This window comes from Aythya ferina (genome assembly GCF_964211825.1).
Source record: "Aythya ferina genome assembly, chromosome: 4".
Lineage (NCBI taxonomy): Eukaryota > Metazoa > Chordata > Aves > Anseriformes > Anatidae > Aythya > Aythya ferina.
In genome coordinates, this window is record NC_140300.1 from 1,960,402 (window position 1) to 1,972,927 (window position 12,526).

The 12,526-nt window shown below is 58.4% G+C and overlaps 1 protein-coding gene across 1 annotated transcript; it reads left to right on the forward strand.

The window, feature by feature from the left end:
- Positions 1 to 7,051: 7,051 nt before the first annotated feature.
- Positions 7,052 to 9,114, forward strand: LOC311436755 (uncharacterized protein; the record flags this gene model as incomplete). Its single annotated transcript, XM_084519216.1, has 3 exons — positions 7,052 to 7,289; positions 7,764 to 7,939; positions 8,896 to 9,114. The coding sequence occupies 3 exons, from the start codon at positions 7,052 to 7,054 to the stop codon at positions 9,112 to 9,114; spliced, it is 633 nt and encodes a 210-aa protein (XP_084375342.1).
- Between the last annotated feature and the right edge of the window lie 3,412 nt (positions 9,115 to 12,526).

The window sequence follows — 12,526 nt, forward strand, 5'->3', positions numbered from 1 at the left end:
TCCTTCCCTAGGACACGCCCGTTCTTCCCAGGCCACGCCCACACCGCCAAACCCACCCTCGTTCACCCCTAAACCACGCCCATCATTGCCCCAAGCCACGCCCACAATGTCCAAGCCACACCCTCCACACCACCCATTGGCTCAAACCACGCCCACTCCCCCATAAGCCACGCCCACATCGCCAAGCCAACATCCATTCACCCCCTAAACCACGCCCGTTCGTGCCCAAAGCCACGCCCACACACCCCTAAGCCACGCCCATTTTCCCATAGGCCACGCCCACAGCGCCAAACCCACGCCCATTCACCCCAAGCCCCACACTGCACCCCGGGGCTGCTGCTGGTAGCGCTCCCCCTGCTCGTGCCTGCTGCACGGTGTGCGTGTGTGTGTGCACGTGTGTGCATATGTGTGTGCACGTCTGTGCGTGCACGGCCATGGGCACACATGTGGGAGCACGTGTGAGCATGCACCTGCTTGTGTGTGCATGCATGGGTGTGCATGTGAATGCATGCACATGTGCGTGCATGCATGGATGTGTGTGCATGTGTGGGCACAGGGGTGTGTGTGAATGCACTGGCGTGTGTGAGCATGCTCTTGCTTGTGTGTGCACTCGTGGGCATGCACAGGCATGGGCGTGCATGTGTGTGCATGCACATGTGTGCATGCATGGCTATGTGTGGGTATGCATATGCATTTGTGTGTGTGCATGCATGGGTGTGTGTGCTTGTGTGTGCATGCACAGGTGTGTGTGAGCATCTACCTCCTTGCATTTGCACGTGTGTGCTTGCACGGGAATGGGTGTGCATGCACAGCCGTGTGTGTGTGTGCATCCTGCTTGTGTGTGCGTGCACATGCATTGGCATGAGTTGGCATGAATAGGTAAGCGTGTTCTTGCACTTGCTTGTGTGAGCATGCACCTGCTTGTCTGTGTGCAAACATGCACTTTTGTGCATGCATGGACATGTGTGAGCATGCAGTTTCTTGCGCTAGCTTGCACCTGCTTGTGTGTGCATACACGTCTGTGCTTGTGCATGCACGTACAAGTGTGTGCATGCACGTACAAGTGTGTGCACGCACAGGCATGCCCGTTAATGCGTGTGCATGCACTTGCTTGTGCAAGCATGCCCCTGCTTGCCTGTGCATGCACGTGCTTGTGCGAGCGTGCACCGTTTGCAGCGGGAGCACCCCAAAACCCCACACCCAGCAGAGGGAGCGGTGCAAAACCTCCGCAGCTCCGTGCCCTTGGACACAGCCCTGTTGGCAGCAGCACCCGGTGGCCACCATGCCCTGCACCGCTTCCCTATTTCCTCCAAACACCCGGAGCCATTTCCCACGCAGCAAACGGGACAGCGCGCCCAGCCCCGTTCCTAATAAGCAATTAAAAACCTTCCCCGGCGAGCCTAATAACCTCACTGCACGGCAAAATCCGCCTCTCCCCGGGCCCCTCAAGCAAGGTCACGCCAAAAAACCGTGCTGGGGCTGGCACACCGTGCTGGTCGGGGCTTTTGGGGCGTTATCTCGGGGCGATCGCAGCCCCTCGGGGCCAGGGCACCGATGGCACCGAGATAAGGCTGGCGGCGGTGGCACGGGTCAGCGGGACGGGGACGGGGCCCTGCTCTATCGGCCCCATCGCCGTTCCGCTCGGCCACATCCCCCCCTCTCCTCGCACTTATTTTTCTCCCTGCCCTGGCCCCCATGCAAATTTCCCACTAAAATATGCTCGCAACAGGGACAACAACAACAACAAAAAAAAAAATAGATTTTTTTTTTTCTTTTTCCTTTTTCAGGGAATTTCTTATCGCCGCCGAGACGAACCGAAATCCAATTATACCTCCGGTGCCGGTGCCCGGCCCCGCTCCGCCGCCGCCTCTTATCCCTGCGCAGCATCTGCCTTTTATTTTTCCTTCCTTTGATTGTTTTTCCCCTCTTTTTTTCCCCCCTCCCGCTGATTATCTCTCCCCTCGCTGCGCCCCCTCCGCTGTCATTGCCCCGTAATTGTGTTTGTGCCCCCCCCCAAACCCCTGCCCTGCCCGGTTTGTAGCTCTCATTTATTCATCTTTAAATAATAATAATAATAAAAAAAAAAATCCTGCTGCCTTCAAATTTGGGGCATAAAGAGGTTTTTAATTACCCCTGAATCGGTGTAATTTTTTTTTAATTATTATTATTCCATCCCCAGAGCTGGGAAAGCTGCTGGAAAAATCAGGGTGACGGGTGCTGCTCGTCCCATGGGGACACCGGGGTCACCACGTGGGGTGTCCCCACTGCGGAGGGGCAAAGAAATTGCATTTAGGTGAATTAAACTTAATTAATCCGTCCTGGGATTAATGGGGGCAAGAGGTGTGTTGGGGAGGACCCCAAATCTCCATCCAGGGGCAGGGAGCACCCCAAATCCCCTGCCCACGGGTGCGCATCCCTCCCATAGCCCTGCTGCCCTGGAAATCACACCCAAAACACCCCAAATTTTGGGGACAGATGGCCAGGGCACCCTGCAGACCCCTATGGGGCCGAATTTTGGGGACCCTGCAAAGTGTCCCCTGCTATAGGGCCGCAAATAAAAGTCCCCGCTCGCAAAACCCGGCTGCAAAAAGCCCCCCGGGGCATGGGGGCGGGTTGGGGGGGGGCTGGAGCTAAGACAAATAAAGAGTTCAAATGTGGAACGATTAAAAATAAAATAAAATAAAATAAATCGAAAGCGGGGGAGATAAGGCGCGGGCGCCCTCGCTCCCTATTTAACATTCATTGGATTGAATAATCAGGCCTCATTATCTCAAATTGTCTGCATATTTGCCCTCAAAATGCTAATTTGAAAGTTGGCTGCGAGCGCCGGCTGCCTATTTTGACTAAAATATGATTTTGCTGCATTGTGCATTGTTTGTAGCTCCGGGGGCATTTCCAGTTTCGAACCGAAAGGGGGAAAAAAAAAAATCAAAAAAAAAAAAAAAAAGGCCGTGAAAAAAAAAAAAAATAAGAGAGAGAAAAAAACTATCAAAGGCTGACAGGGAGGGGACCTGGAGGGCCCCGCGCCGCCTGGAAATGGCATTCCCAGGCCTGCGAGGGAAATTCGAGGCGTTATCGGGGCCGGGAGGGGATGGAGGGTTTATCGTTAATCTGGGGAAGGGAAATGGGAGAAATAATTCTGTTTGATTATTCTGGTTTTGCGGCGCAGCGCGGCTGGGGTTGACCTTTCCGGAGCTGCTGCTGCCTCGGTGTCCTTGTCCCCGTCGGGGTGAGGCACGGCACGGAGGGGGTTCTCTGCCACATCCCAAAAGACAAGACCCAAAAAACCGCGGGGGTGACCCCAAAACCCTTCAGCGGTCCCAAAAACCTCCCGAAGGACCCCGAAACGTTCACGGTGTGTGTGGGGGGAAAGCGGGGAGCGAGAGGAGCAATCTCCTTCCATCGCTCCCCTTCCCAGCAGTCAATCAATAGCTCATCATGCGGGACCGGAGCCGAAAACCCCATTCTCGGCCGAGGATTAGGGTGGGAGAAGGGCAATCCCCCGTTAGCGATGCCGCCCTTCGCCCGCCGGCTTACCCGCCCCGGGGACGCGCCACCGCCGAGCGCAGCGGGGGATTAGCGGGGGGCCGCGGGGCCGGGGCGCTCGCTCGCCCTTGTGTTGACAAAAGGACGGTGACAATCCCTCGCCATCAATTCCAGAAGCGCCTCCGGGGCCGGCAGTGACCCCGCTTTTGACTTCCCGGGCAGATGGAGGGGGTGGGAACCAGCCCTTCGTCTTTTGGGGTCGCAGCACAGAGGGGACCCCAATGCGTAAAGACCCCAGCAGGGAATAAACAGCAGGATCCCAAGCGTCTCGCACTGCTTTGTGCCCCAATATCCCATAACCCGCAGATGGAGGAAGGCGCCCCGCCACCAGCCCACGGTCCCGAATTGATGTCACCCCACAAGGATGTGCCCCTTTTTAGGGCTGGTTGGGGTTTTTTTTTGGAGCCGGCAGCAGCCCTGGTGCTGTCCTGGCTAGTGACGGGCTCAATTTGGCTACCGTGTGGGGTGCTGTGGGCACTGTCCCCATAGGGTTTGTGAGCTTAGGGTGGGCTCTGGGGCCGGCTCCAGCCCCAGGGAAGGGGCAGAATCCCCATTTGTGCCCCTAAAGCAGCCACGCTGGGGGACAGCACCCCTGGGTGCCCCAGCCACCCTCCTCGGGTCACCCTTGGGTGGCTGCGGTGCGCGGGGTGGCACCCACCACTGGGACCCCCTCTAGCCAGGCAGTGTCCTGGGAGAAAATACCTGGCCTTGGGGTGTCCCACCCCATTGTGTCCCACCCCATTGTGTCCCATCCCACTGTGTCCCATCCTAAGGTCCCATCCCAGTATGTCCCCTCCCGGGATGTCCCACCCCAGGGTGTCCCAGCCCCGCTGGGTGTCCCCCCCCCCCCTCCGTGTCGCCCCGTGTCGCCGCCCGGTGTCGCAGCGCGGTGTCGCAGTGGCCTCTGGTGGACAGTGGGGGAACGGCCCCGGCCCTACTGCGAACTGGGACCCCGCTAACTGGGATCCCCACTAACTGGGACCCCGCTAATTGGGATGCTCACTAACCAGGATCCCGAACTAACTGGGATCCCCAGTAACTAAGATCCCCGCTAACTGGGATGCTCACTCATCAGGATGTTCCCTAACTGGAATCCCACTAATTGGGATGCTCATTAACTGGGATGCCCACTAACTGGGATATCCACTAACTGGGATATCCACTAACTGGGATACCCACTAACTGGGATGCCCACTAACTGGGATATCCTTTAAATGGGATGCCCACTAACTTACCCTGAGCCACCAACCCCACAAAAGCCCTGAAATACAAATTGAGGGGGATTATGGACAAACGACCCTGATGCCGGGGGCCCCGACACCGTGCCCTGAGCGAGATTCGTCTCCCCCATTGATTTCCCCCCATATTTTAGCCCCCATCCTAGCTCGGGATGATTTCTCTTGCAGGAACACCTCCCTCTCCCTGGGTTTTTCACCTTCCAGGGCTCCTGGGCAAGGAGATCCCATTGGAACTTTTTTATATATTAAAAAAAAAAGGGTTTTCTTCCCACTTTTCAAACATCCTGGTTTGTCACCGCAAGCAGAGCTCCTCGGGCACCCCGGCTCTCCTCTGCTTTTTATGGGAATTTCAGCTGCGTTGGTTAAAACACCGCTTTCCCCTAAAAATTGGGGTGTCCCCAGCCCCCAGCAGGGCCACTGTGGTGTCCCCTATGCGGGAGGGGGGTGATGTTGGAGGCCCCAATCCCGATGGGCAGACGGGGCAATCCACACCGTGCCCAGACAGCCGGGTTGGGGCTAATGACCTGCATTGATATTAATTAGCTCAGGAGCTTCCCCCCCAATCCCACAACGGGGCCTTGGGGCTTAGGATCAGCCAGGTGCAATGCCCCGGTCCTGCTCACATTCCTGCGTCCAGACCCCATTGAAGGAGGACCCCAAAAAAAGCCCTAAAAGCCTCCCCTCCTTCTCTCCGGGGCAGGATTTTCCCAGCTGCCACCCCAAAACCCTGCGGTGTCCCCATTTGGGTCCCTTGTCACCCGCATCCCACCCCCACGGATGCTTTTGGGGTCGGGGACCCCCGGTTTTTAGGGCCGGGGGTGTTTGCTCAGTGCCATCACACAGCTCCGCCAGGAGAGGGAGGAAAAAGGGCATAAATAAAAGGGAATCAATAAAAGGGAATCAATAAAAGGGAATAAATAAAAGGGAGAGCACCCCATAACCAAACACGCACCTCGCTGAGGTGCCTTTTTATCTCGGCCCTTTTAAGGCCATAATTAAGAACTAATAAGGCCAAATCTGCCGCCCTTTCATCTCTGCCCCCCCCCCCAGGGATTTTATTTGCCCCCGGACACAGGGGCTGTGGGGTGGTGTCTGTGGGGCAAGTTGGGGATCGTGGCTTCGTGGTGTGTTTTGGGTTTTTTTCTTATAAAACACCCAGGGAGCCTTCAGCAGCCAGCCCCATACAGAGTTGTGATCCCATACCCACGGTCCCCAGCCCCATAAGGAGCCGTGATCCCATCCCCAGCCCCATAAGGAGCTGAGATGGTCCCCAGCCCCATAGAGAGCCGTGATCCCATCCCCGATGTCCCCAGCCCCATACGGAGCCATGATCCCATCCCCATGGTCCCGAACCCCATACGGAGCCATGATCCCATTCTCAGCCCCATACAGAGCCTTGATCCCATCCCCAGCCCCATACAGAGCCGTGATCCCATCCCCACGATCCCCAGCCCCATACAGAGCCGTGATCCCATCCCCACAGTCCCCACCCCATACAGCCGCTGATCCCGGGCTGCTCCGCGATGCTCAGAGCCCCCCAAAATACCCCAAAATATTTCTTCCTCCGTGCCACAGCGATGCCCCCGTTAATCCCAGAGCAAGATCCCGGCTCCCTTGGGAACACCGAGCAAAGGGGGGGAGGCTCCAAACACCCCACAGATGTGGGTCCTGGCCCCACAGCTCCCCCCGCACCCCATTTCCTCCCCCATAAACCCAGTGGCGTCCTTTGACCGGGCCCAGCTCCCCCGCCGGGCTGGGCCCGAGGTGTGACTTTTCCCAGCTCATTAGGGAAAGCCGCTGGGGTTTAAGGATCTCAGACCCTAATGACCATCTGAATCCCATCAGCGGGGCCCTGCCGGGATTGGGGGGGGGGATTTAGGGGGGCACCCACCTCTGCCACCGCATCCCCTGGGGTCCCCGGTCGTGTCCCTTCACCTGGAGGGTCTGGGCATGGCTGTGCCCACCCCAAAAAAAAAAATAGGGGGTGCAGACAGCTGGGTGGCATGAGGGTGGCCAAAATTTCCCCTATATACACCTCTAGTGTCCTGGGGGGGCAGCTCTGGTGGCTTTGGGGTGTCCCCCCCACAAATCTCTCATCCCAAAGCAGGGCAAAGGGGGCACAAACCCAGTGGGGGCGGCCTCAGGGGGGTGTCCCGGGGCGGTCCCATCCCATCCCATCCCATTGCATCCCACCCATCCCGTCCCACCCCATCCCCTACCCCCCCGGCCCTATAAAGGCTGGCAGTGCAGCCCCAGCCGCCCCCGCCATGCCGCCCCCAACCCCATCGCCCCCCTCCCAGCCCGGCCAGGCTTTCACCATCGCAGCCCTACTGGGACGAGCCTCACCCCCCCCGACCCCAAACCCAACCCTGACCCCAAACCCGCTTCTACCCCCCTGGGGACCACTTCGGGACCCCATTCCCGACCCCACAACCCCTCCCCGGCCGCTCTGCGCCGCCTGCTGCGGACCCCCCCCAGCCTGGGCAGCTCGCCTGGGGGCCACAGGTAGGGTCTGACCCCCCCCATATTTTGGGGGGGCTGTGGGGTGGCTGTGGGGGGGTTCCCAAACAGCCACCTCCTTCCTCATCCCTTTGGGGACCCCTGCCCGCATTCCCCTTTGGGGTCGTTTCTTTTTGGGGGAGCTCCTTTTTTCTCTTCTAGGGGTGTTGAGGAGGAATTGGGGTGCGAGGAGATCCTGTAAAAATGGGGGGCGGGGAGAAGATCCCCTAAAAAATGGGGGAGGGTGAGAAGATCCCCTAAAAAATGGGGGAGGGTGAGAAGATCCCCTAAAAAATGGGGGTTGGGGACATTTGGAGAGACCCCTTTCCACTCTTATATGGAGAGACCCCCTTGGGGAGCTCCCCTCCTGCCTCCCATGGCATCCCCTCGCTCTGAGGGGGCACCCTCCAGGATCTCCCCCACAAACCCTAAAAAAAAACCCAAAACCCCATTCCTCAACCTTTCCACCCCCTTCCCCAGGCTTCCTCCTGTCCAAGTGCTGCTTGCCCATCCTCAAGGCCAAGGCCAAGCGGGTGCGGACCACCTTCAGCAGCGAGCAGCTGGCCCGGCTGGAGCAGGAGTTTGCGCGGCAGCAATACCTGGTGGGCGCCCAACGGGGGCTGCTCGCCTCCACCCTACAACTCACCGAGGAGCAGGTAATAGGGCCGGGCTCTAACAGACCCTAAATGTCCTCGATCAGGCTCCAAAATTGCCAAAATTCCCGTGGAAAGGGTTTTTTGGGGGAAGGGGTGGGGGAATGAGGCGCAGCGCGGATACCCAGAGGGGTTGGCTTGATGGTGGATTGAAGGATTTGGGGTTTTTTCCCCCCCGCTGGTAGGGTTCGGCTCTTCGGGGTGGGATCAGCTGCTGGGGGATGGCTTTTTGTCACCCCGGGGACAGAGCGTGGCAGGGGATGGCAGTACTGGACAGCCAGGGTCTGTGTAGGGTCCAGGCACTTGTGGGGAGCTGTACAGGGCCCAGGCACTTGGGGGGAACCCTATATAGCCCAGGTACTCAGGAGGAGCCATATAGGGCTCAGGGGGACCCGTATAAGGCCTGGACAATCAGGGGGAGCTGTGTGGGGCCCAGGCACTTGGGGGGAGCCATATAGGGCCCAGGCACTCAGGGGGAGCCATATAGGGCTCAGGGGGAGCCGTATAGGGCCCAGGCACTCAGGGGGAGCCATATAGGGCCCAGGCACTTGGGCAGAGCCATATAGGGCTCAAGGGGAGCCATATAGGGCCCGGACACTCAGGGGGAGCTGTGTGAGGCCCAGGCACTCAGGGAAGCTGTATAGGGCCCAGGCACTCGGGGGGAGCCATATAGGGCTCAGGGGAAGCGGTGTGTGGCTCAGGCACTCAGGGAGAGCCATATAGGGTCCAGGTACTCAGGGGAAGCCATATAGGGCCCAGGTACTCAGGGGAAGCCATATAGGGCCCAGGCACTCAGGGGAAGCCATATAGGGCTCAGGGGGAGACCATATAGGCCCCGGGTGCTCGGGGGAAGATGTGTAGGGTCCAGGAAGCTGTTTAGGGCCCGGGGGGCACTGCTTTTGGCCGCTGGTCCGTGGCGAAGGCAGGTTGGAGCACCAAGCTCGGCGTCCCCTCCCCAGGTGAAGGTCTGGTTCCAGAACCGCCGGATCAAGTGGAGGAAGCAAAGCCTGGAGCAGCAGCAAGCCAAACTGGCCAGGATGGGCCTGGCCACCCCACAGAGGAGCCCCGACTCGCAGAGCCCCGGCGGCGAGGAGGATCGGGACTTCCCAGATGGGGCCGAGGACCCCCGGGACCCCCCTACGGCCCCCTTTGCACGGACTGGGGCAAAATGCCCCTAAGATGTCCCCTTAGGGGGGTTTTGTCCCTTGTGTCACACGGTGGGAAGAAGCGTGTTGGGTACCCGCCGGGCAGCGGTTATTTTTGCAGGGCGAAAATAAATTATTTATGTGAGGCCGGGGTCGGAGGAGGAAGTGGTTGTGGTTTATGGGGTCCCCCGTGGGGCTGGGAGTCGTCGCCCGGCTGTGGGGTGGCTGGTTAAGCCTTGGCGGGTATAGGGTTTGCGTCTGGGGTCGTCTTTGGTGGAATAAGGGGGGTGTGAATGGGGTTTGTGCTTGGGAGCATGTTCTGGAGGGCCGGGGGCATCCCACACACCCCACCCACTGTCAGCCCCCTTACCTGGGCTCGTCCCAAAGGTACCGGGGTGCTCAGATGCCTCCTTTGGCTCTTAAAATCGCTCAGGACCTTTGCAGACCCCTTCTGTCCCGCAGTTTGTCTTTCCTGCCAGCAGAGTTCCCTCGTAATGCCCCCGCTCTGCCTACAGCTCGCATCGAGCGGGGGCTCGGGGCTGCAGCCATGGGATCCTGCTCTCCACAGGAGCCAGGAAAATTGGGGAAAAACGGGGAAAATGATGAGCCAAAGCTGAATCCCCTGCAAGGATGTAAGGGAAGAGACTACCAGGGACATAGGTAGTGGAAAAGGGAAATAGGGCCCCCAATCCCTGCTAAGGATGGGACCCAGGTAAAGATTTTCTGCTGGCAGGTGAGAAACGGAGAGGAGACGAGGCAAGGAGAGAAGGGGATGATGCAGGGAGAAGGGGACGACGTGACGAGGAAGCTGCCCTTTGTTCTGGCCGTTTTTAGGGCCGGGATTAGCCGGCGTGGCTCAAAGAGCCCAAACTGTGCTAATGTCTTCACATGTCTGATGGGGCGCGCCGGGCGGGTTTGACCCGCTAATCTGGCGTGCCGGTGGGTTTATTGCAATCATCCCCGAGACAACGGGGCTCACGGGGGAGTTTTAATATCACCCGGCCAGGGGTCGAGCTGATTGAGAGAGTTAAGTTGTTCTCAGGACACCTTTAATCCCCTGGGAGCTGGCGGTGCTCGGTATCGGGCAGGATCGGGCCATTTGGGGACCCGTCCCTGTGCCAGGCGATGTCCCTGCAGCTCCGGCAGCATCCGACTGGGGAAAGGGCTTTAATTAAAAGTAACGGGCTTGATTGAGTTTTCCAAATGCCCCGAGAGCTTGACAAGGTTTGGGGCTGGATAAAATCACCTGGGAGAGAGCCTTGGGCTCCTTGTGTCCCCCGAGGGTCCTGATCCCTGCAGCCCAGCAGTCCTTTCCCAAGCCTGTGCACCGTCCTGCTGTTCTTTCACCCATCTGGAAAAAAAAAATATGAAAAAAAAAAAAAAAGGTTGTTTAGCTGGTTTTCAGTCACTGGATTTATTTGCCCAGAGGAGCAGGCTCTGCACGGGGACAGAGGGATGGAGGGACGTCGGGGCTGGATGAAGGGGTGGCCGCAGATAAATAGGTGCAAAGGGGTGGCTGGCTCAATGAGACGGGGTGGGAGATGGACGGAGAGATAGCAGAAGGGATCATCGGGGTGGGGCTGCAGCCCTGCGGCTCCCCGTGCCCCCCGCTGTCCTTCCTGCTAGGATTATTCCTGCTGGGCACACCGCGACGGCCCCGATCTGTTTGTAGGGCCAGGTTTGCTCAGGACATGGAGTTAGCGGGGTGCTGGAGCTGCCACCAGCCACCAGATCCCTGCGTCCCGGGCACTTTCCCAGGCACATTTGTGTCACCAGCCCCTTTCTCCTCCTCTGGCTGTCCCCTCACCCTCTCTTTTTGCTAAATGGGATTATGGCATGCTGTGGAGGGGTCGGGGTGCTGGGGCCAGCAGCAGAGGCTCGAGTCACGGGGCAGCGGGGTCGGCCGTGCACGTTTCCCGGCTCCGTCTCGTCGTGTAATCTTGTTAAATGGTCAGGGAGCATTTCCCCCGCTTCTCCCTCCCCTTTAATTCCCGATTGAAACATCAAATAAAGCTTCCCGAGGCTGCCAGCAGCTCCACCTGCTCGGGGGAGAGGAAACACCACCACATCCCATGTTTCGCAGCCTTATGGGGTGAATTCACCCTTTGGTGATGCCTTGGGTCACCTGGCCCTGCTTGGGTGGCACTGACCGAGGGGCTCTTGGTGTTACACCCCCAGCTGGCAATCAGCACCCGGCTGGTGCAAGAAAATAGGGTGAAAATGGGGTGACCTGCCTGGAAACGCAGCCGTAGGATCCCAAATCTCTGAGTTTAGGGGTCGCAGTCCTAAGGGAACCGGCTGGGTTTGCCATGGGGCGGCTGCTGGTGCCACTGGCCCTGATCCGGAGCAGCTCCGTCCCCTGCTTCGCTCTGCTCCGTGCCACAGGGCTCCGAGAACCTCTTTGGTTTGTTTTGGTGAGACGAGCAGCTGGGGAAAAGAGAAAAACAAAAAAAATAAAATAAAAAATTGAAGAAAACTGCACCGTTGGTCATGGGAATGGGTACAGAGCCCCGAGCCCGAATTCCCCTGCAAGGAGGATCCCGGGGCAATTTGTGGGGACATTCCCAGGAGGATTCTGATGTGGGCAACCCCTCTTTGGCTTTCAGGAGAACAACTTTCTATCCTAATTATTTTGACCCCCCCATTTTTCCTTCTGCAGAGCAGAGCTCAGTGCAGGGACCACTTAAACAGCTCCTGGGGGCTCCCTGGTACCAATCTTTGGGGTTTTCTCCCCTTCCCACCCCCTGCTCAGGCAAGGTGACATGGGCACAGCCCTCGATGCGCGGCGACATCCCCACCCTCTGCAAATGGTTCACGGGGAACGTTTTTTTTTTTTGGGGGGGGGTGATTTTATTATAAAACTCGCTTGCATTCAATCAGGTCCGTCCCGATGGGGTGGGATGGAAGAAATAGGGGAAACGTGGGAGATTTGGGACTGGCAGGCGGATGAGGTGCCCCCGGAGTGCCGAAGCATCCCAGCAGGGATGCGACCCCCGCGCCGCCCCCATCCTGCCCCCGCTCCCTCTCTCTTGATTTAATAAGATGGAGGGGAATTAACGGGGCCGGAGCATCGGGATAATGCAAGACGAACAAAGGGGCAGCGCTAGCAAAGATGCTGCCAGCTTTTAATGATGAGGCCGGGCAGATCCCCCGCTAGCTGTCCCTTTGGAGAGGCGATTAAGAACATACTGTTATTGTTAAGGCCGAGAGATAAATCCCCGCACCGTTTCTGATGTGATCAGCCGGGGCTTCTCCCTACAATTTGTGATCCTATTGTGGCCGGTGTTTGCCCTGGGCAAGGAGAGTCTGGGAACCACTTATGAACCATCCTTTGGTCATTAGCCTCCTCATTAGGAGAGAACAATGGAGGGGAGAGAAGATAATTGAAGGGAGCAGCGGGCTGATGGCGAGCTCGGGACTGTCCCAGGGCTGCCTCGGTTTCCTA